The 23,834-nt window shown below is 45.9% G+C and overlaps 1 protein-coding gene across 6 annotated transcripts in view; it reads left to right on the forward strand.

Annotated features, from left to right (window-relative positions):
• LOC142579067 (sodium-dependent dopamine transporter-like) overlaps window positions 1–23,834 on the forward strand; it is a 140,474-nt gene that overhangs the window by 46,352 nt on the left and 70,288 nt on the right. The window contains exon 1 of one of the 6 annotated variants that reach the window (XM_075688899.1): window positions 17,236–17,372. The exons of 4 other annotated variants lie outside the window; for them this stretch is intronic. In XM_075688899.1, the coding sequence (XP_075545014.1) occupies window positions 17,307–17,372 (66 nt within the window). In that variant the 5' untranslated portion in view covers window positions 17,236–17,306. Of the gene's footprint in view, window positions 1–17,235; window positions 17,373–22,845; window positions 23,325–23,834 lie in introns of those variants that run through there. One more of the 6 variants, XM_075688900.1, reaches the window with a different exon arrangement.

Here is a 23,834-nt window from a genome sequence, read left to right on the forward strand (position 1 = left end):
TATCTTAGAATTGCTGGAAAATTGCTTTGCTAAATATTTTCAATGCTAAATGTACACCGTGTGAAATGACACTGCATCGTGAGCAATTGAAGAAGAATGAAATTTTATTCACATTACATTTCACTGCTGTTTAAAAGCTTTTGCTTCATTACGGACTACTCATGAAAAATTATCAAAGCCAAATTTAAAGCTTAATACACGCAGGTCGGTCGCAACACGGCACCGCGAGTTTGTTCGCCCAAACAAATCGAATAAACGTGAGTGAACGTGTCAGCATAATTGTTTAGAAAAAAAAAGTTTTAATTTGTATTGTTTACAGGATGCGAGGCGTATCATTACTATATAAGCCGAAGCGATGAACTTTCTTTGTCTCTTATATTATAAGCGGTTTAATTCAAATCAAAGGTATTGTATGCCAATGATAAATACATATATGTAAACTAGATTGGAACAGTCCGGCTCTAAAAATCGTAAATAAATTGGCCTCACCATGAGCTAGGACTTAATTGGTACGCAAGAAAAGGCGAAACAGCGAAATGACGGATGGTGACGTCATAATAAAGCGCTATCGTCAGCTTCGTGTGGCGTCACAGATTTTGGCAACTTCCGACCAACACTAGTTAATTGGTAACGAACGCAAGAACCCCACACTACGTCATAAAGCAAACGAACATTAATTTGCTAAGTTTTCACAAAGGAGAGAGACAAACACTCGAATACATCATGAGGGTCATGTCATCGTAACAACGTGTCATTTTTTTTTCTTTTCAGTTTTCAGTTCTAACTTATTGGAGTCATATGTAGCAGAGTGCATAGTTAGCAGATATAGAAGAACAGCTCCCAGAGCGAAGCACTGTCATGGGACCTCTTGCTTTATTGGCCCTTAAGATGATAGTCAGAACAGCAGCTGAACCATGTAGTTATGTAAAGCATTAGTATAAGAAGCGTGAACAAGAAAATATTCAAAAACTTGGAAGAACAGGGTACAGGGTGCAAGCAGGTTTCGCACGATGTGGAAGAGAACCGGAGTACAAATTTATGGCAAGAATTATTAGACATGGACATTGAACACTGATTTAAAACTTGTTAAGCATGTGGCAAGCTTAATGTGAAATTGTAAGTCATTTCAAAATTTAACGTCGAGAATCTGATTGTGTGCTTCCAATAGTTAATAAGAACTCTGGGAATAAGATTATTTCGACTGGTCAATCAAAAGATATTAGAACGACGGTGTCTCTAAATACCAAAAAAAAAGAGAAAACGTTAGAATTGTAAATTAAGTGGTAAACCACATTGCCTAAGCCATATGCACTGAGTTTGGTCGATGGCAAAAGCTTATGCTCTAAACAATAGGGGTAGCAGGTGCATAGTATGGGCTCCGAGTGAATATTCGCAGCGCTTGACGTTCGGTGTGTTGCAGTGGCACCAAATGTAAAGTATATACGAGATCACATGTTTCGTTGCAGTAACTGAAGTGACTGTAAGAAGCGAAAGTACGCTTTCAGTTTCTCTGAAGGATGTACTTTTTAGGCTGAATTAAGGGATAAAGGACTTCCAGCGAGCAAACTGCGACTCTTGTTCTTTTTTTTTTTTCATTTCTCTTTACGGGGCTCTTTCAACACTTCGGCCACCCGCCACTCTAGCTTAGTGGCCATTGTGATACGCTGCTAAGCACGAGGTGGCAGTTTTGAAATCGGCCTCGGCAGCCGCATTTCGATGAGGGCGGAATACCTTGGGTGTTCGCATTACTAACAATTTTTAGTGCAAGTTGCTTGGCAATAACTGAAAAAGAAAGAAAGGTTTGGACTACGTTGGCGCTAATACGCCCGTATCATTGTATTTACATACTCTGCTACTAATTTTCATTGCTTGTCTCGTTGAGACCTACCTTTTTATATATACTCAGACTCCTGTTATCTTTGTTTTCCCCCTTTCCCATTCCCCCGGTGTAGGGTAGCCAACCGGACGTTATTCTGGTTAACCTCCCTGCCTTCTACTTATCTCTTTCCCTCCTCCAGACTCGCTACGACGCTATGGAGGGAGAACATTTCATTTCTTTTTTTTTTTAAGGGGGAGGGGAAGCAATAGGCCAGATAGATACCTAGATCCTGCGTATACGCTAAACCCATGGGATGCCTCAAAGAAGACATTGTCCTCAAAACTCACTGCACGTTAAAGAATACCAGGGGATTCAAATCCGTTGTCCTTCACGACGGTGTGCCTTATAATGAGATCGGGGTTTTGCCCCGCAAAACCGCAGAATTCACTTTTACGATTCGGCATTGTAAGTGGGCAACACCACGGCTATATGCAGTTTCTCGCTCTGACTCTTGAATTCCTTACGCGTGACATGCATACCTCGCTGAGCTAAAGTGGAACGGTTCGTGGCAAATCCATTTGCAAAGCGATGTTCGTCGGTTGTCATACGCATAGCACTTCCTTAGCCAGTCTGTTGCTGCCTATCTGACTTCCTTTCTGCAGGCCGCACCTGTTTATCGCACGTTCTATGTTTTTGGAGCAATGTTGCTTTTCTCTTGTTTTTTGGACAGCAAGCCATGCAGTAGCGCTTCATAGCCTATGCATTAGGCGTCCCACAGTCGAGCTAGAACGGCGCGTACTTGGATTGCATCGATAAACAGAGGTGTCCTTGCTTTTATTCAATGCTTGCTTGTCATATCCCACCGGGTGACATTTGCGGACTTCGGGCGACGTGATCCATTGCACACATATATAGGGCGTCCCACGTAACGCGAAAAAGCTTTTTATTGCTCAATACGTGCTACATAAAAGCGTTTTTCCAAGCATGAAAGAAGCCCGCGAATACATGAAAAAATTTCCGAGCAACTGGCAGCTCGAACCACTTTGCGTGTATTCGCGGGCTTCTGTCATGCTTAAAAAAACACCTGTATATAGCACGTATTGAGCAACAGAAAGCTGTTTCGGGAGTTCTTAATGTTGTTCTGCAATTTTCTCATTGCCACTTTTCATTCAATTATAATCTTTGAGAAGTTGATTAGGTAGTTAGGGCTAATTCTGCATTTAGGCGGAATGCAAAAAAATCATCTGAGTATCTCCAAGCGACGAAAAATAGCGTTACCTTGGTTCTGTCGAGCTACGGGGCATTTGCATATTTTTAAAATTTGGTTCAAATTAGGTACGCCGGACACCCGGCGTAGATTATGTGCGTGTTGGGAATGTTCGCGTGCTCAGATCAGCGTTCACCGCTCTCAACACTCAGCTGAGGGTAGAGCCACTTCGCCACGATTCCATTTAATAGTACTTATTTAATTAATACCACGTATAGCAGTAGCGAGATCCGCTTGTCATGTATGACGGATGTTATAAACACTTCATTCAAACAAAAGCTCCAGGTCACTGCCCTGAGCTTTCTTGATTTGACACTGCGTATGCTTGTGTGCCGGTCGTTTTCGACAGTTTTCACTCACCGAAGTTTTGTAGCCATGTGCACATCATACGCGACCCACTGCACCACTGGGAGACTACTATGGTCATGCGTAAATCAGCTTGTTACGTTTTACAAAATACGGTACACGTACGGCGAGCAAAATGACACACGTTAGAAGAAATATCCAAGGATTTTATTAATGATACAAGTTCATTAATTTTCTGGTCAGCCATCATACAGGCTGCTTCCCTACATTTCCCTCTTCGTTTCTCTCTCTCTTCATACATACCTAAGTATCGAAAGAACCGCTAATACCTTACTTCTAATGGCATTATACTACTAATTACAACATCTAAGGTCATACATATATCTGCATCTTTGTTAACCTCCGAGTTTCTGCCCCTGCTCGCAACGATGGCTTAGCGGCTATGGTATTGCGCCGCTGAGCACGAGGTCGAGGGATCAAATCCCGGCCCCGGCGGCCGCATTTCGATGGGGCGAAATGCAAAAAAAGAAAAGAAAGGACCTTGTCACTTGCACTGAGGCACGTTCAAGATCCCCTGGGGGCCAAAATATATTCCTGAGCCCTCCTCCTCCCCCCCCCCTCCCCAACCCTACGGCACGCTTCATAATCAAATCGTGATTTTCGCACGTAAAGCCCCAGAATTCAATTTAAGTTCCTGCCCACTATGTTAGCAGTGGTAGAGTGCAATGATTGCGCACTTTTATTTTCAGTGACAGTGGTAAGCTGGCAGTCAGGATTTGGTAATGTCTGCCGTATGCACTCAAACCGAGAACAAGGATTGCGCAAGGAGCGACGGAAGAAAAAAGAAATCTTAGGTGTAGCGTTAAGATGCAGAAAGAGAGAGCAAAAAGGAGATATAGCCGATATTCTAGTTGACATTAGGAGATAAAAATGGCGCTGGGCAGGCCATGTAATGTGTAGGTCAGATAACCGGTAGACAGTTAGAGTTACAGAATGGGTACCAAGGAAAGGCAAGTGCAGTCGAGGACGACAGAGAATTAGGGGGGGGCGGGGTGATGAAATGGGGAAATTTGGAGGCGCCAGTTGAAATCAGCTAGCGAAATACAGGGGTAATTGGAGATCCCCGGGAGAGGCCTTCGCCCTGCAGTGAACTTTAAAAAAAAGAAAGGCTGATGATAATGTATCTCCACGATACATGCGGGAGCGAATCCGTAGCAGAAGCTCCGCTTTAGCGTTGGCCACTGATGTATAGTGTGTGTCTAAATGAATGCATACGAGGCTTTTGGTGCGCAGAATCATCGAAACTCTACTATTGGAACTTATCCCATAGTGACATCAGTTACTAAGAAAAATGCGGTTGGCTTTTGAGGCGCCTTTCTTATCATAAAGAATGCCTCTATCTGTATCAGCGAAGCGTCCGCGAGCCTGCACAGTTCCGAGTGTTATATTATGAATGCCGCACTTTGACATGCGCGATTTATTTGTATCTTTTTTTGGCGCACTGGCGCTATGATGTGGCTTGCGCATGCACGCCAAATAGTACACGTATCGGTGGGTGTTCTCCTTTTAATAACATACTGATGGCAGTGTTCGCCTTCGTTTGTTTTTGGTTTGCGTATGCTCCCCACTTTGCGCTAAGTTGTCATGGTCAGAATGCAAGCACTACGGTTAGCCCCAACCACTGGAAATGAGCCGTGGCGGCCGTGTATGAAACATGCCACTTCTGAAAATTACAAATCAGTTCTGCGGAAGCCTGCAAGGTGGACGGAGAATCACGAGAGGAAAAATTCGTCACCCACCCGACAGCAGCCGAAGTTACAAACGAAGGATGACTCTAATAAGTATTTTATTGACAAAAATGAAAAGAGCCAAGGGACGAAAGCTGCTGCTTCGCTTTACTTCCGCCAGGGGATCCCTCCGTCCAGGAGCCCTATACGGTGGGCCGGGTTACAAAGAAAACCCATACGGGTTCACTAGAAACCCCATTATTTGTAACTTCTGCTATTGTCGGGTAGACGTCATTTTTTTTTTCGTTCAACCTGAAACCTCGTGCTCAGAAGCATGAACGCTATAGCCGCTCAACGGCTGCAGTGGTTATCTGGGCTAACGTGAATCAGACATACACGGCGCAAAATGAACAAATATATATGTCAACCATGACGCTTGCCCGCCAAACCTGGGCCGATATCGCTGCGCTGACTTGCGCAAGAAGCCAGCATGCAGAGGGACGAAAGCTACAAGGAACTCGCGGATAACCCCGGAAGAGGAGGAGAAACAGGGCCACGCGAACGAGGCTATTCAATCTGCTGGGAATCCTCCCTGATCGATCCAAGCTCAGTGGAATCTGTACGGAATATCAGCGTGGATTATGGTCGCAGCAGTTGCTAGCATAGTTGCTATTGGCAAACGGAAATGCTATTGCCATCTGGTAGGGGAGTCATGGTATAGTCGGGTCCCTTATACAGTGTGAACCTATAGTTGAGCGCTGGGCTTTGCGGCAGCGTCCTGCACTGTTTGTGTTGACACTCCGGTGGCCCAAAACCAGAAAAAAACTGGCAACCCGAGCGGCGGACACTCGCACTTGCATTATCTGGCGATAACGTGACTGGGAGCGCGGATGATGTTGGAGAGTATCGGCGGTCCGGTGTTGACATAGTGGCGGTGCGCGTCGGAAGCCCGTCGAGATCTCTATCAAACTCGCTACCGGCTTTTAGCGACGGCCCTCTTGTTCTGTGGCTTCGTCTGAGCGCTTTCACATCGTCCCGATAAGGGAGTGCCGCGCGACGGCAGGAGAACCCGGCCACATTGTCGCGTGGGCAGACGAGGTGACCCGGCGCTACCGTTTACCGAGGTGGCGCACGTCCATGGCGGATGCGAACGAGTTGCGTTCGCGTTCTTGTCGAGAGGCGTGGTCTACGATGCGCAGCCGATTAAGTCTTTCGTGCACTCCGGTTCCTTCGCAAACGCGATAGCTGCAGAGCACCGCGATGTGCTATTAAGTCAAACGTGGTGCGGGATAACGTTGACGAACACTGCTTGCGTGCCTCCGAACGCAGGGTCGAGATATCGCGACAGATATCTTGGAACAAAAGTCTTTGAAGCACGCATTCTGGAGATCAAGCCGCGCGGAATCTTCCAATCCTCTCCTTGTGTGAATGTAGGTTTTGCCGGACTACCGCAGTTATGGGCACGACGTAGCAGGCGTGCTGAATTGTTCGCGTCCACTGCGCGAACACAGACATAACAAACGCAACACTCCCATATAAAGATAGTATGCGTGCGATTAGGAAGACCTTAACGTCAAAACGGCAACACGAATATGGGACCATTGTGCAGACAACAAGCTACCTCTTGCTAAACCCGTACTTGGCGAGTGGAAGTCATGTAAGCAACAGGAGCGGTTCTTTGAAGTAGTTTTGTACCGACTACGCATTGGGCGCACACACCTCACGCACGGTTATTTACTTACGAAAGAAGACGCACCAGCACGCGAGAAATACCAAGAGCCGCCAACAGTTATGCATATATTACTGACATGTGCACATATTGAAGTACACAGACAAAACCTTTTGTCCAACTTATATCAATTACACATACCTTTACTCGCTGCTTTTAATTTTAAGAGATGATCCTATAGTCCCATGGTCTAACGTGTGTAAACTTTTAGATGACACCGGTTTATTACATAAAATATAGATTAACACAACATTTTTCTTCCTAAATTGGATTTTAAAGCTCCTCGTCTTCGGCGCAGCATAGCCTTAGCCGGTCTTGCGCCACGAAACCACATTTAACTATCTTATAATGAGATCGTGGGCTTGGCATGTAAAACGTGATTTCTTTAATTGTTGGCGTGCGCTATACGAAAGCAGACGCGTGGTTGCTAGACTGAACAGCAAGAGCACTGTTTGACTGAATACGTGTACGGAGAAGCCAGCGTGCGTCCGTCTACAAATTCAAAATATACAGTTGATCCTTACTTCACTCTTATGCGCAATATTTGTTTATCAATGAAGGCCACTTGCGTGCTTACTGCTGCTGCAGTTCTTTCTGTTTTAGATTTGGGTGCTTGTATCCTACCAGTTGTGAAGACGATTGATGATGGCGAGGATCATTCTAGCACATAGCGCGTCAGATGGGAGTCTGTTCCACCTGACATTTCTGAAATGCGCATCATCAAAGAGACAAGCCCTTTTATAGAGTACATGGGATGCTCGCTTCGCGAGTTAAAAAGGCCATGCATCAAACCCGGCACCACCGAACACTGGTTGTTGCTTCTCGAACGTTTCAAGACTTTTTTCACACTAGAGCAGTTAAGCTATCCAAGTAGGGATGTGCGAATATGCAAAATTTCGAATACGAATCGCATAGTCTTAGCATCTTATAGAAAATTTATAGAAACATTATAGACCGATCAGCTTACTGTCCATTGCCTACAAAGTACTTACTAAGGTAATTGCAAATAGAATCAGGAACACCTTAGACTTCCGTCAACCAAAGGATCAGGCAGGATTTTGTAAAGGCTACTCAACAATAGACTATATTCACACTATCAATCAGGTGATAGAAAAATGTGCGGAATATAACGAACCTTTATATATAGCTTTCATTGATTACGAGAAAGCGTTTGATTCAGTCGAAACCTCAGCAGTCATGGAGGCATTGCGGAATCAGGGTGTAGACGAGCCGTATGGAAAAATACTGAAAGATATCTATAGCGGCTCCACAGCCACCGTAGTCCTCCATAAAGAAAGCAACAAAATTCCAATAAAGAAAGGCGTCAGGCAGGGAGATACGATCTCTACAATGCTATTCACAGCGTGTTTACAGGAGGTATTCAGGGACCTGTATTGGGAAGAATTGGGGATAAGAGTTAATGGACAATACCTTAGTAACTTGCGATTCGCTGATGATATTGCCTTGCTTAGTAACTCAGGGGACCAATTGCAATCCATGCTCACTGACCTGGAAAGGCAAAGCAGAAGAGTGGGTCTAAAAATTAATCTGTAGAAAACTAAAGTAATGTTTAACAGTCTCGGAAGAGAACAGCAGTTTCGATAGGTAGCGAGACACTGGAAATGGTAAGGGAATACATCTAGTTAGCGCAGGTAGTGACGGCGGATCCAGATCATGAGACGGAAATAATCAGATGAATAAGAATGGGCTGGGGTGCGTTTGGCAGGCATTCTCAGATCATGAACAGCAGGTTTGCCATTATCCCTCAAGAGAAAAGTTTATAACAGCTGTGTCTTACCAGTACTCACGTACGGGACAGAAACCTGGAAGCTTACGAAAAGGGTTCTACTTAAATTAAGGACGACGCAACGAGCTATGGAAAGAAGAATGATAGGTGTAACGTTAAGGGATAAGAAAAGAGCTGGTTGGCTGAGGGAACAAACGCGAGGTAATGATATCTTAGTTGAAATCAAGAAAAAGAAATGGGACATGGGCAGGACACATAATGAGGAGGGAAGATAACCGATGGTCATTAAGAGTTAGGGAATGGATTCCAAGGGAAGGGAAGCGTAACAGAGGGCGGCAGAAAGTTAGGTGGGCGGATGAGATTAAGAAGTTTGCGCAGGGACAACGTGGCCACAATTAGTACATGACCGGGGTAGTTGGAGAAGTATGGCAGAGGCCTTTGCCCTGCAATGGGCTAACCAGGATGATGATGATGATGATGATGATGATGATGATGATGATGATGATGATGATGATGATGACGAGAGATGACTGCACTAATTGGTCTCAGGGTAGAAATACCCATACAAATTAAGTCTGTTCCGAATGATCATTGCTGCAACGGAGCCATGGTTGTTTCGCAGAGGTGCCAGTTCCCGAGCGAACGCGCGGCGCCGACTACGGACAAGTGCTCAATAATTGGCTCTCATTCAATAAAATGTTCACTTTTACACAGGAAACTAACCTGTTTTCTCGGCCTATGCAAAGTACTTGATTATTTGGGCAGTCTCACTATGTTTACATACCATCAAAACAATGTGCGGCGCCTTAGTATCACATGTGTTTCCTACAACGAACACAGAACTTTGCTTTTATCTGTTGATGTGATGCTTCCTTGTTTCATTATTGCTATTGTCGTAGTCCACCAGACAACGCGAAGCAGCTGTTTATAATGTCCTAGCACCTCAGCTGACGGAGAGTGTGGTCGTGAACGATATTACATGCAGGTATCAAAATATGTAAAGAAGCTAGCTTCATTCTACCAGACTTCACACAAACATCATGTATGTCACTTTGTTTGGAAATGAGAAAATATTCGGTATTCGATTCGAAATTCGAAGGCCGTGTTTCTGGATTATTTGTATTCCATTCGATTCAAAAATTTGACTGTTCGAACACCCCCAATTTTGAGAAAGTTGATTTCACATTAGTCTTTGCGTGGTTTACACGAAGGAGGAAATAATGACAGGTCAATCTCTTCCACAAAATCCTATAGAGCCCTGCGACCGCCAGCAGAGTCAGATTTAAGCCTCGTTGTGTTTCCGTATTTTCAGCAACTAGACCTGTTCTGATACCGCACAAGCCATAGATTATTTCTGGTGCCCTTTATACGCCTAAAAAAAAGTAAGAAATTTTAGTTCTTGCAAATGCTACGATGTCACGATACTTCATCCCCGAATCCATCACTGTGGGTGTTGTTGTACATTCTTGCATTGTTTTGGAACAGGTGGTATCTCTCTCGAACTTTTTGTCTTATAAGCGAAGTGGCTCTCCGTGAAAACGTAAGCTGTAATGCCTCGCTTACTGTCTATTACACGATGTGCTGATAGAAAGAGAGATAGCAAGGAGAGGAAAGGTAGCGAGATCAACCAGACGAGCGTCTCGTCTGCTACCCTACACAGGGGTTACGAGTAAGGGCGAATAGAAGGAGAAAAGGGGGGGGGGGCGGAGTTAACATTGTGCGTACACACGGGAGGATACACCCGAAAGTTATGAACAGTATCTGAGGGTTTTGCACTTCAAGAACTACACTATTGCGTGTATATATTTTTGCGTCAGCGACGGATCAAATCAAATAAAATCATGCTTACTTTGCCAAAGAACGCTTGGAAGGAGGCCCGAACAAAAAGTGGAAGCTGTTCCACTTGACGAGGGTTCGGGCCCCTTTTACAAGGCACAGCGAAGGTGACAAATAGACAAGCAAACAACAGAATCAAGTATACAGAACAAGATAATAACTAGTGCACAATAACACAGGCGTACAAATGGAAAGAAACATAATCTTATGAACATATAAGTAAATTTTAAATTTCTATTGAAGGTGTTATTCGGCATGTACAAAAGAATGTGTGCAGTCTTGCTCACTATAATATTTTCTATCGTTAGTGTCTGTTTGTGTAGATAAATTATTAGCATAGGAAGAGAACAGCGTAGCATTTGCTCCCAACAGGATGTTCTCGAAAATGATATTTGCCAAAGTTCCGTGCTACGAGTGCGATATACCGGCATCCGATTTGTCAGATCTGCAAGGGAAGCTAATAAATTTCCGCGATTGTTGATGCTTTGTTTATATCTTATCGCCAGAAGATATGAGTAAAGATTGTGAGTTGAAACCAAATTAAAACGATGAAAAGTGGTTTAGTATGAACGTGGTAATCTGCATTGGCTAAATGTCGAAGAGCTTTCCTTTGGAGTACTAGTATGCGATTTAAGTTCTTTGTTGTGGTTTTCCCCCAGACAAGGACACAGTAATTAAGATGAGAAAGGAAAAGAGCATTGTGAATTATTAGTTTAACCTCTTGTGGTAAAAAGAATCGAAACATTGCTAAAATACCAACAGACTTTGCAATACGGGTAATAACGTAATTGATATGCAGATCCCAGCACATGTTTTTCTGAGCATGGACACCAAGAGCTTTAATGGAGTCAACAACTTCTACAATGTCGTTACCGAGGAGAATATTACCTTCTAGCACAGCACGTGATTGTTTGGGTGAAAAGAGAATTGCCTTTGTTTTGTTAACGTTTATCTCCATTAAATTTAACTTGCTCCAGGAGTGCAACTCGACAAGGCAATTCTTCATATCAAGGTGAAGTGTAGTAGTGTTAGATTTTCGTAACAGCAGTGTCGTGTCATCCGCATAAATAACAAATGTTGGTTTCGCGCTTATCTTAATTATGTCGTTAATGTAAAAGTTAAGCAGAAAGATACCAAGGATGCTCCTTGGGAAACACCAGCATTCACATTTTTAAATGAGGAAAGGGAATTACCTATCACTACGGCTTGTTTACGAAATTTTAGGCAAATACTTAGAATTTGTAGGAATATGCTTCGTATCCATAAAGCTCGAGCTTTTTAGCAACCTTATATGGTTCAGGCGATCGAAGGCCTTTGAAAAATCGATATGAATACCAGCTATAAATTCTTTCTCTTCAAAAGCTTTTAAAATTATTTCCTTTTGGTTTAATAAAGCAAGTTCTGCTGATCTGCCCTTGCGAAAGTTGTACTGAGCATTAGTGATTAAATTGAAGTTAGCGGCGAAATTTTCGATTCTACCATGTATTATTTTTTCTAGTGCTTTTGAGAATACGGGAAGAATGGAAATGGGGCGATAGTTAGAAAACTGGTTTTTATCACCTGCTTTGTGAATAACAATTACCTTAGAGAGGTGCATCCGTTTGGGAAAATTGCTAGTAGTAGTAACTCAAATCAAATATGTGCGAGTGGTGCTGCAATTATATGAATGGTGTGCGTAACAGGTTTTAATTGTACGTTATCCACATCGCAGACATTTCTATATTTAAGCGGGTTAAATCTCCTCATAACCTCATTCACACTCGTAGTGTTCAGATATATACTATTTTTATTACTCTGTATTTGATCAACAGCCTCAGGATAGTGCGAAGTGTTCACTAGATTTACAAAAAAAAAAACATCATCGAAAGCTTCAGGAAATTTCCTGCCTTTCAAAACCAGACCATTTTCGCTTATCTCTAGAGCACTTTGAGCCGCAGGTGAACGATTCAATCATTCATTTATCCTTTTCCATACTACATCTGCATTACATTCCAAATTGAAAAAGGTAAATAAGTATTCCCTTTTCGTGTTACGGTACAGTAGTCACCAGATGTAGACACGGTCCGAGTATCTTTGACTCGGAATATGATCTCGAATCCAGCCGGTGTAAAGTTGCGTGCAGAGAGAGGCGTAGGACGTCGGGCGATCGGCCATTCCAATACAGTAACAGTAAGCGTTCCTAAACCCAACTCCTAGCCATGAGCGGTACAGCAACGTTGCTTGGCAGCGGCAGTAGCCTAGTTGGCACTTGTAGCCGTGTACCGAGGGGACCAAGTTCTGTGGCCGTCAATTGGCGATACTCGGAGAACAGCAACAAGCTAATGTGCTGACATTTACGGGGGCGAATAGCTCTTGTTTTTTGCAACATTAGCACATAACAATAGGCTGTCTGCACGCACTCGGTGATTGCAAAATCACCGACTCTTACTTCATCTTGTGCCAAGGGGGTAGATAACCAAAAAAAAAAAAAAGCGAGGGAGAAGATAGAGTACATCATGCGTGTTTTCAGAGATAACAAAGGAACAAGCGCGGTGAAAGAACTTCCATCTCACAGGTTGGCTTCGAGCACCGGTTTTTGATATCATCGGTATGGTGGAGTCATGCAGTTTATGTAGCATCTTGCAGTGCTCTGGCGAAATCGCACGCTTAGTGATCTCTCCCCCCGGTGGCATTGAGTAATCTCACTCCATGCTACTCCACTTAGTTGAGCACATCGAGCGCAGAGATAAGATTTCACGACGTCCTATCAGTTCGATCACGTGTAAAAGCTGGCATTTCTCCCAGTTTGCCCGACAAAGGAGCCGGCAGATAAGGCGGGATATTGAGATCACTGAGAATGTATTAGTTGCGGTGATGGCTACCGTTCAGCTGTCTAAACATATGCTTTTATTCATCATTCGTGCAAGACAACCACGAGGTCGACCATATCTCATTTACTAGGGGATTGCCATCCATTCCACAGTAGAAGTACGCAGGGGCAATTGTGCCAGGAAGGACCAGTAACACTCAAAAACATGCTGTGGGAGTGCAATGTAGCTTAGGGAGGATGGCAGTTGCTCCGGAGACCCTGTCGTCGAAGTGGGCCGCCGCCCAGATGTGGGCAGTCCAGCAAGCCCGTGAGGCGGCGTTGAGGTAGGGCCTTGGCGTTCCCCCGTGGGAGACCTTAGCCCAGGTCGCGCTAAACCTTGCCGGACGTACAAGAAAATTGTATCCATCCATCCAATACCGGTGCTGGACGAATTGATCACTCCGCAAGTAAAGACCTGGGAACCTGTCAAGACCCACTTCAAGTTCACACACGAGACGGGAGTAATACGTATCACGAGAAGCCAACAAACAGTGACACCAAGGACAACATAGGGGAAATTACCTGTACTTACTAATTTAATTAAGGAAATGATAAATTAATGGCAATGAAAGTGGATGAAAAAACAACTTGCCGTAGGTGGGGAACGATCCCAAGTCTTCGCATTACGCTTGCGATGCTCTAACCAGTTGAGCGACCGCGGCACCGTTTCCCCATCTACTTTCTTGGGTATTTGTGTGTTACTGCTAGAACTAACCTTGGGAGTTTTAGCCAGCGCCACCACTCAAAAGCCTTGGTGGCGAATGTTGAAAATCTTTTCTGTCGCAGGCGTCACGAGTTCGTGATTTTCCTGGGTGAAGTCGACTTGTCAATAAACCCGCACATGCTACCTGAAGGCATTAATGATGCCGAGTTCAACAGCCTCGTTATGTAAGAACGAGAAGAAAGCGGGTTAACCGAAGGGCCCAATTTTTATTAATCATATCATGAGAAGCCAACAAACAAAGACACCAGGACAACATAGGGGAAATTACTTGTACTTACTAACTGAATTGAAGAATTGATAAATTAATGGCAGTGAAAGTGGATGAAAAACAACTTGCCGCAGGTGGGGAGCCATCCCACGTCTTCCGATTACGCGTGCGATGCTCTAAGAAATTGAGCTACCGCGGCGCCGTTTCCCCGTCTACTTTCTTGGGTAATTATGTGTTACTACTGGAACTAACCTAAACACGTATGATGTGATGACGAATGGCTGGTTCCCGCGCCCCTCCCCCTCCCCCAGCTTCTTTCTGACTTCTTTCTTCTATTATTTATTTATTTATTTATTTATTTATTTATTTATACTAATGTCATACCCTTCTCCATTTATGCTGATGAGCTGCCCTAAAGTAAACAACCGTTTCATTCATACATGCAGGCACCGTCTTTTCACATTACGGACAGCGAGTACCCTTCATGTTGAAACACTATGAAATTTTCGAATTTAGTACAAAAAAGAAAGAAAAAGAAAAAAAGAGCAGTGCGCGTGGTTGCTGTTCTACACGACGCCCTGTACTGTGCGTCTATCGCCTGGACAAGCGCTTTCTTTTGTTTTCTGACACCAATTTCTGGTATTTTATAAATATCGATGATCGCTAGTAATTAGTGGATGCCAACGCATTTTTCAGGTTCTCATCACAGTTTGATTTTACGTTATACCTGCTCACGTTCCATAGCTTCGAGGAAAACGACTGAAGGGGTAAGTTGCAGGCTTCATTGAGGGAAACTGGCTGCTTTCTGCCAGGAATTATTGATTAAACGTAAATAAAGCAAAGACAGTCTTTGTGAAAAGTTTTCATGCCACACCGAGGAGGACAAGATGCGTCGCGGCATCCCATATCATGGCTTCTGTGCCAGATCTAGTGCTCCATAGCTCGGGAGAATGAACTATATACTAGCTGCCCTCCCCCCTTGAATTTCTGGCGCTTTGTAGCGATGAAGGCTTATTTCTTCTTTCTTTTCTTTTTCTCTTTAGGCCTAGATAGGCCCTACAGCGCGCAGTCGGTTTGAAACGTTTGATAAAGGCAGTCTATCAAATGTGCAGAGCTACAACAGGGCGTCAGCAACCGAATCAGCTCATGTGGAAGAGTCCCGCACAAGTCACTCGGCTTCGGATCGCCCCAGTAGCATGTCGTGTTTCCTATCGAATTCGTCCTAGTTAATTTGCGACGAACCGAAAAAAACAGCCGCGATTCGCGTCCGAGGTTGGTTAGGTTATGTGCGATGTTCGCGCGAATGGTATATCTTGCGTTACAGTTCCGAAACTTAACCTACTACAGTCCTGCCTCACTTATTTCTCGCTCACGAAGCTGCTAGGAAACCACACGAAGGAGCAACCCTTATACCTTTATCGCGGACTGACGCAGCCCGACACTATAGGCAAGCTAGCGCACCGTATGACATTGGAGAATTGGCACGCGCCTGAATTCACTCAACATCGATTGCGTTCCCTCGATCCATATATGCAACTGTGGCAGTTACCAGGTCCTCCGCGTAATGAGGAAACAATGCTGTGCCGCTTACGTTTGGGTGTCGCATTCACGAATGCATATACATTTTTTATTGGAATGGCTGATAGCGCCGAGTGCAATGCCTGTGGTGTCGAGGAAACCACAGAACATCTACTGTGCTATTGCCCATCTTTTGAAAATGAAAAGCATGACCTCTGCACAGCTCTCAAGAAGCTAGAGAGAAAGCCATTCACCTTGAACAAGATCTTGGGACCATGGCCTCGCATATCGCAGCTACAAGAGGCCACAAAAGCGCTGCTGCGATATCTTAAAGCTACCAGATTGAGTCAGCGTCTGTGATCCGGACTGAGTGACTGAATGATATCCCAGTAGTCTTTCTCTTCTTCTTTCAATCTTTCCGTCCCGTTTCCCTTTCCCCAATGTAGGGTAGCCAACCGGGCTCAGTCCTGGTTAACCTCCCTACCTTTCATTTATCATTTGCTCTCTCTATTACAACGTAACCTACTAACCTTGACCAAGACATGTCCCTTCGGCCGAAACGTTGGCTCTAGGCTCAGGCTTCCTTTGATTCGGCCACCTATGGTCACCTCGTCTCTATCTTCCTTGGGAACTATTTGTCCTCTTGCAACGTATTACAACGTGACTTATGCGTCATATTTATGCGTCACATACCCCTTAACAGGAGGTCTAACACTATATAGCTGAACTCTATATACGTTCACTTTACCACCACCTTGGCTCTAGTGCGGCGTTCGAAAAAATGTAGCGTAATACGATGTATTACGCTGCGTTATGCAATGCAGGTTCCGGCAGAGAAGAAACTGAACCGCGTCAGAAACGACTGAACGATGGCGCGTCATGCGCGTCTTGCCCCGCTTGTTTATCGCAGCCGCTTGGCGCCTCATGGAAATGTTTGGAACGTTTAACGCCTCGAAGAAGGGGGGTCCCGCTGAACGCTGCCTGAATGGCGCGCGCGCATCGCGACCCTCCGGTCAGCCGAGTAAAGTGCTCTTTAACCTTCGCGTGTGTGGGGGCCTCCGCTGGTCGCGACGCGAGGCCAAGCGGTTCATTGGGGAATCTTCGCAAGTCGGCGACGACTGCGGTTGGCTTCGACGGCGGCCCTGCCGAAATGACGTCGGCAAATAAAAGGGTTTCGCGTTGCGTTGCGACATCTCGGTCGGCCGTTGCAGTGGCGCGCGTGCGCTTAGAGAGGGCCTTTCTTTGTTATTTCTCTTTGCTTTCCGGACGAAAGAATGAAGAGAAGTGAACGAAGGGAGAAAGGAAGAAGGAATAAAAAAACTCTTTGGCAAGCGCTTTTTTTTTTCACTCGCCGTCCGGGGACACATCGAAGGCGCCTTTCTGGTTCCGAGCTAATAGGAACCCCTCGCCCTCCTCGTCACTGATCGCGTCCCGTCGCGTGAGCGAGGTGGCCATGCAGCCACCGTGGGGCGGACAGACACTGTGTCCGTCGTGGTCACGTTCGGAAGCGGCTTTGTCGAACTCCAAGCTGGCGCCCGCGTCGACCACTCGTCGCCCTCCTATGTCCGCCGGTGCGCATGGAGCTCGTGTTCGCCTCGAAGGAGCCGGCGCTCGTCATTCAACACTACGACATCTTCAACAAGGTACGCGCAGAGGCTGTCGCCTCTCGCCGAGGTGATGATCGAAGACGCGATTCTGCGATAGGATGGACATTGTTCGCTGGTTTTTCAATTCAGCAAAGGAAAAATTCGCAGCAGTGAGACGATGAAAGAGGATGAAAAGGGACATAGGCAATCGCTCCTTCCATCAAAAATGAGAACCCTAAATTAGATTAGGGGAAAAAAAGTTACCAATGAGGCAACATGTTTATTACGCTTATTGCTTCGAGTTTCTCTCGAAACTACGTGAACGCACAACGCCACACTAACATCGTCCTTAGTTTTTGGCCACCGCGGAGACAGCATGAGCTGTAGTTATATATATATATATATATATATATATATATATATATATATATATATATATATATATATATATATATTCTTTCATGTGGTAGAATTGAAGGCTCCATAGCCTGTGCCATCTTTCATCGGCGTAGTTGAACTACATTGACACTACCGCGTGCTGTGCGTATGCGTGTGCATGTCTTTTTTTTTTTCTATGCGTTTCTGTGTGGGCTTTCAGTTGTATCTATCTGTATGCCTTTACTCCTTCCCTTGTGCAGGGTAGCAAACTGGATGTTTGTCTTGCGCTTACCTCTCATAGCATTTCTCGCTCTCTTTCTCTCGCCGTGTCCCAGCGCTTTAATTAGTTGCCCTGTGACGCAGTAAGGGGAAAAGCCGGACGCCTATATTTTTGTTAGGCTGCGAGACTCAAATGCGGAGTGATCTATTTATTCCATGTGACTTACTGGCATGCGCACACAGATGGTGTCTTCCCACTTCATTCTTTTGCGTGCTTTCTTATGAACTTCAGTTGTTAGACAGCGCTTCGTCCTGTGTCCTTCCTTTTCGTGTTGCCGTAATTTTGGTCGCTGATTTAAAGAATGCATAATAATACCATATTGTTTCCAGAGAGCGCGAACACCGTGGTTTTGATTGCGTTTTCACACGCGCGCAGCAGTATATGTCTCTCAGTTGCTTCGGGGTAACCGAACACGCGCGAGGTAGCGTGTTCGGTTATCCGGCCGCTACAACTGCGTTCTTACGCGGAGACGGAATGGAGCAGTAAACAAGCAAACAAGCAAACAAATACACAAAGAAACAAAAACGCTCATGTGTTGTGGTCAGGGTGCACGTTAAAACGTTACTCCAGGTGGTTGAAAATAACCCAAAGCATCTCCCGCTATAGTGTCTCTCATATAATCCCTGAGTGGCTGTCGGAAGTTAAATCACCGTTATTTAATTACGTGCTGACGTGCATTGGGATTTGGAAATCATCTTGAATGTCTGTTTTATTTCGTTCGGGTGCCATTACCGAAAGAACGTTTAGTTTTGTTGTAGAATTCGTCATAGCTCACTTATTGTCGGGAAGTTATGAACCCTGAAGCCCCACCTTTTTTTTTTTCTACGGCCTTAGTCATATCCCAACAGTGCACCTGTGGAACGCGAAGTCTGATTAACTGCATTACAACCGCGTCCATAGTTCCATCTTATTCCATCCGTTCTTCTTATCGGCCGTGCCTAGTGGCTGGTCGAACCATGCTGACAACTTAGGTGGGGCAGTGGAGCTAGTGATTAAAGGTGAAGAAAACTGTTTCACATTATTGTCGAAATAGAATCGATAGAGTGCTCCAGCGTTACGCATACCGTGGTATCGGAGATGTACGCAGGAAAGGCGGTGATAGTGACGACATGAAGCGTGAAGTTCCTCTGCTGCGCGACTCTTCTTTGTGGAAAAGAACTTTTGAGGGACATGAGGTGTGATGAAAGAGGTATGTGATCGTGTCGCTCTGGACACTTATGCGAGTGTTGGTTTGAGAATAACTGGAGTAAAGTTGGCTGATACCTTCGTATTAATTTCTTTTTCTCGCTGTCTTAAGCCCCTCCGCGGGGGCTCAGTGGCAGTGGCGTTACGCTGCTAAACGCGTGGTTGTGGATTGGCTTCCCAGCCGCTGCAGTCTCATTTCGACAGACTCGAGCTTCAAACCGCTCGTGTGTTCAAGGTTATGCACACGTTAAAGAACGCCAGTCCGCCCATTCGCAACGCTTAAAGAACGCTTTGCATCGTTAAAATCAATCAATCAATCAATCAATCAATCAATCAATCAATCAATCAATCAATCAATCAATCAATCAATCTTTAAGAGCACCTTGGTTGAGCAAGTACTCAAAAACTTGCTACGAACGTGGCTGTTCCCTTCCACATCCTCGGTATCACGCTTTATGCGAGGCTTAAAACGCTTCATCGTGTTACCCATCCTGCGTGTAAGGGGCATAAGACCTGTGTTCTGTCTTCAAGTTCGCATTGGTCGGCTCGTGTGCCGGTACACTCTGAGAGAGATGGTTGTGTCTTGAGAGACAGGCATACGAAGGCGTGATTGAGGGTCTGCACAGCGCTCCGGCATCGCGTGACCGTAAACAGCTATTAAGAAAACCAGCCTCGCAGATCCTTTTCGTACATACGATATCAGTCTACTCGACTGAGATTCGGCGAACAGCATCTCGGGAAATTTCCTCCTTGCATGCGAGCGTAAAGGGATAACTTGCAGTGAACACGTGCGCTATTGGATTTGCTAGTGGTGTGATGATAATTTCTTGCGATGTTACGGCGAGCTCGACGTCCCGTGCTCGTCTTTAGATCGCGGAGTAGGCATTTCTATTAGGGCACGTGGGGTGCAAAAACGCTGGTATGTTGGGGTTAAAAGTGCACGTGAAACATGCGCGGTACATTGAAGTTGTTCCGTTGTCGTATGCGATGCCGCTTATATGGCTTCGTTCATTATGAATCGGCTCTGCCCGTAGCATTCGGAGCTTTTTTTTTATAAAGAACGGTCAGTAACACACGATATTCGAAAATTTATTCTTCGCTATAAATTGGAATAATCCATCCATTTCTTGGGCAATATGCCACAGTGGGCAAGGAGCCACATATCTCATAGGAAACAACACAGGAAGGGAGTTCCGGGCCAATTGTCCAGTTAACGCAAGATACAAGGTCACCTGCCACGCGGGTCATAATCCAGTTAAACTCTCTGTTTTGACCCTTCGTTATAACCGGCATGACCTTATAAGCACACGGATATTGCTGCTTCTTATTTGCATGTATCTTTCCAATCAATCAAGCGGCTGCTGACGTGTAATAACGTTATGCAGAGCATCCCCTTTTTAAGTTTGCAAACATTGAGGTAATGAATCTGAGGCAATTAAAATGCGTGGCACTTACCTCGTTCCCGTTTCCTGTCGCGATTGTGGGCCTCATTGCGACCTCAAACGAAGGCATTGCGCGAGCAAAATAGTGGATAAGCGATCAGCTATGTCCAGTTGCGGTGAACCAAAGCGCAGAAAGGTGTGTCCTGGAGCTCGCTAAGGAATACAGCAGGGGCCCACTATTGTCTTCTTACAAAAAGCTACTTACGTTTAAAGATAACCTACGGCAGCTTAATACTATAATTGCAACGAGAAACTCATACAAAGATGCTAGCCGTGCACCTCACATCTGGAAATTTTCTGTATAAAAACTTCTGGCTGGAAATATGACTCGTCGGATTGCCAAACACACCGGATAATGAACACGTTTCATGGTTCAGCGGACAAAAGCTGCCTTGGAATAAACTTCGTCCGTCGTTTCCACGTTTCTATATAAAGGCCTGATAGCCACCGGACTAACGAGCAAGCGTCGAACGCCGACAAGAAAATAACAGTGCTGTTGTTCTTGGCAGCAACAAAGTGCCCTGCTTCCTGGACGTGTTTCGGCTGCGGACAACGTATGGGTTCATTGCCTTATGACGACAAATGGGCGGACAGCCTTGACTCTTAATTGCAACTCTCGTGTGACAAGCATTCTGGCTAGGCTTCTAATTTAGTATTCTAATGCGCGTGCGCTTGACAGCGCCCGCGAATCGTCGAGTTAACGCAGTGCGCGGTCCGGCGCACTCCTTAACAAAATGGCGCGTATCACGAGGCTCTCTTATATAAAAGCGTAGCGATGCGTGACTGTTGACATCCTGTCGCGCAAGTAACTCATAACCGAGCAACAAGTTAACGTGGCAACTTCGTGAAGGGTACAGTAGAACGAATACGTATACGCTCGAGCGGAAAAAAAGGCAGTGAGACGAACGCTTTCACAAGTTCATAAAGGTTGCTTAGAACGACAGAAAGCTGAGTAAGGATTCATTGTGCAAAAAACAGGTTAGGCGTGCAGACCTGTGTCCTGTCTGTACGCCTCACCTCTTTTTTGCATAATGCATAAAAGTTGCACGTCATTCTTAAGCGATAAATAAGGCAGGAAGTGTTAATGCCTCAATGGTTCAACTAACTGCCTCAAAACGGCGGTATTCTGACCATAGGAGAGCAAAAACTATCTGCGCCATTCTAGCTGAACATGTTTGGAATTTAGCTTTCACTAGAGGTTAATAAATAACAACGAAGGATGAATGTGGAAATAAATGAAGCCGACCGGTCTGAGTTCGTGATTCGACATAACTAAATGATTCGAGATAACTGTGAATTGGTTGAAATTTAAATATTGTAGTTCTTAAACGAAATAGTTAACACACGAAACCACCCCAGCATTGATTACGGCGGGGGCGCCGTGCCGATCGCTTCGGCAGAAACTAGGTTTGAGATGCGTTCAACACCTGGTTGCCATTTTATAATCAAAGCTTCAGATACGCGAAACGCATTTTGAGACGTATCGTCGGCGCCACGTCGGCACATCTGAATCACACCGCGCGATCTCCACGCTGTAATCATGGCTGATGCACGTCTCACCTAATTGCCGCTTTGAGTGCTAACCAACGTGGAGGGCAATTAAGATACGACTACAGCTTGGCCATCGCGGAACGTCAGATATACGCGTCGACGGCGCTCCGCAAGTGCGCATCGTGGTAGTCACCGGTCTACTCCCTCAAGGCGGCGAAAACAAAAGGGAAAACATCACGTAATCCGTCACCTCCCTCCGCTTAACCTGTCGTCGAAACAACGGAGCTGTCGGGCTTCCTCACTTGGGACTTCCGCAAGGCCAACTCGCCACCTCCGCCGCGCCCGCAAATCGCGGAAGGCTCGCCTAGCGTGCGTGCGTGCGCGCGCGCGCAGCGATTGTATACTGCGCGCGACGGCCATTTGGAGGGAATCCCGCAGCGTGACATCAGCGCCCGCAGCGTATAGTATAACGCCGAACCTTCGTTGCGTTGTGGTGGGACGAACCCCCTGCGGCGAGCGGCGTACACTTACTTGTTCGAGCGTGTATTTCGCATGGAGAGAACGCACGCGTACGACGAGAGAAGCACGCGCAGAAACATGCTCTCCCTCTGTCTCTCTCTCTTTGGGATTTTCTTTCTCGCTATCTGTATTTTCTTTATAGTGCTTTGTTTTTCCTGTCCATGGGAACCCCTTTCCACGAGCAGTATGCTTCTCGCGGGTGCACGCACTGGAATTCCGGCCGAGGAAGAAACCAGTCGCATCGGCCGCGTGTCGGTATCGGTCCTGCGCGGCGCGCTTTCGCTGTGTACACCCAGTTCGTCGCTCGTCTCAGCTTCTTTCTCGCGGTCCCTCCGCCGCTCGCTCTCTCAATGATGCCGCGCCGAGCGCAGCACCTGCGGTGCACGGGCACTGCTACCTGGGCGAAGCTCGCGACGCGCACGTCGGGAGATCGCCGAGGACCATCACTGTGACGTGACGATCACTGGGCCTCCTTCGTCGCAAAGGGCCCCCTTTGTGTGGTCAGCCCTGCGACCAGACCTGCCTTGCACCGCCCACCGAACATTTATTTCCTTGCGCTGCCTGTGATGATGACGACGATGAAGCCGTCAGCGTGGCCGTTCTGCCCGGAACCGCGTCGTTAGCGACCAACTGTGGATTCGTCTTTGACCGGCGATGGCAGTTGTCGCGGCGAGCACGTGGGACTACTTCCTGAAGGACGCTTCACGAACGGTGGTCAGTCGAGCACATTCATATTGTTTGTTTGTGTGTTTGTGTCCTGACTGCTATCGTTTCGCTTCTCCACGGTGCTGTTCGAAGCAGGAAGTCCGGATTCGCGCTTAACAAGACTATTGTGCGCGCTTGGCACGCTGTGCGGCTTTGCACTTTAAGTGCGGCGGGTGACAATTACGCGTGCTTGCGATACTCTCAGGAAGGTCGCTGAAATTCGCACCGGCAAAAGCCAGAATCCACCTCTGGCTCCCTCATAACAACCCCAAGCGATCTTGGCGCGGCCTCTCTGAAGAGAGAGAGAGAGAGAGAGAGAGAGAGAGAGAGAGAGAGAGAAAAGCAAAGGAAAGACAGAAAGGTTAGCCAGAGATTATCTCCGGTTGGCTACCCTGTACTGGGGGAGGGGCAAGGGGATCCGATAGGTGAGAGAGAGAGGGATAAAAAAATTAAGAAAGATAGCGCTGAAAAAGAGAACGAGCTAACCAAGCGCACTCATTTAAATGTAACCTTGGTTGT

This window comes from Dermacentor variabilis, chromosome 4 (genome assembly GCF_050947875.1).
Source record: "Dermacentor variabilis isolate Ectoservices chromosome 4, ASM5094787v1, whole genome shotgun sequence".
Classification (NCBI taxonomy): domain Eukaryota; kingdom Metazoa; phylum Arthropoda; class Arachnida; order Ixodida; family Ixodidae; genus Dermacentor; species Dermacentor variabilis.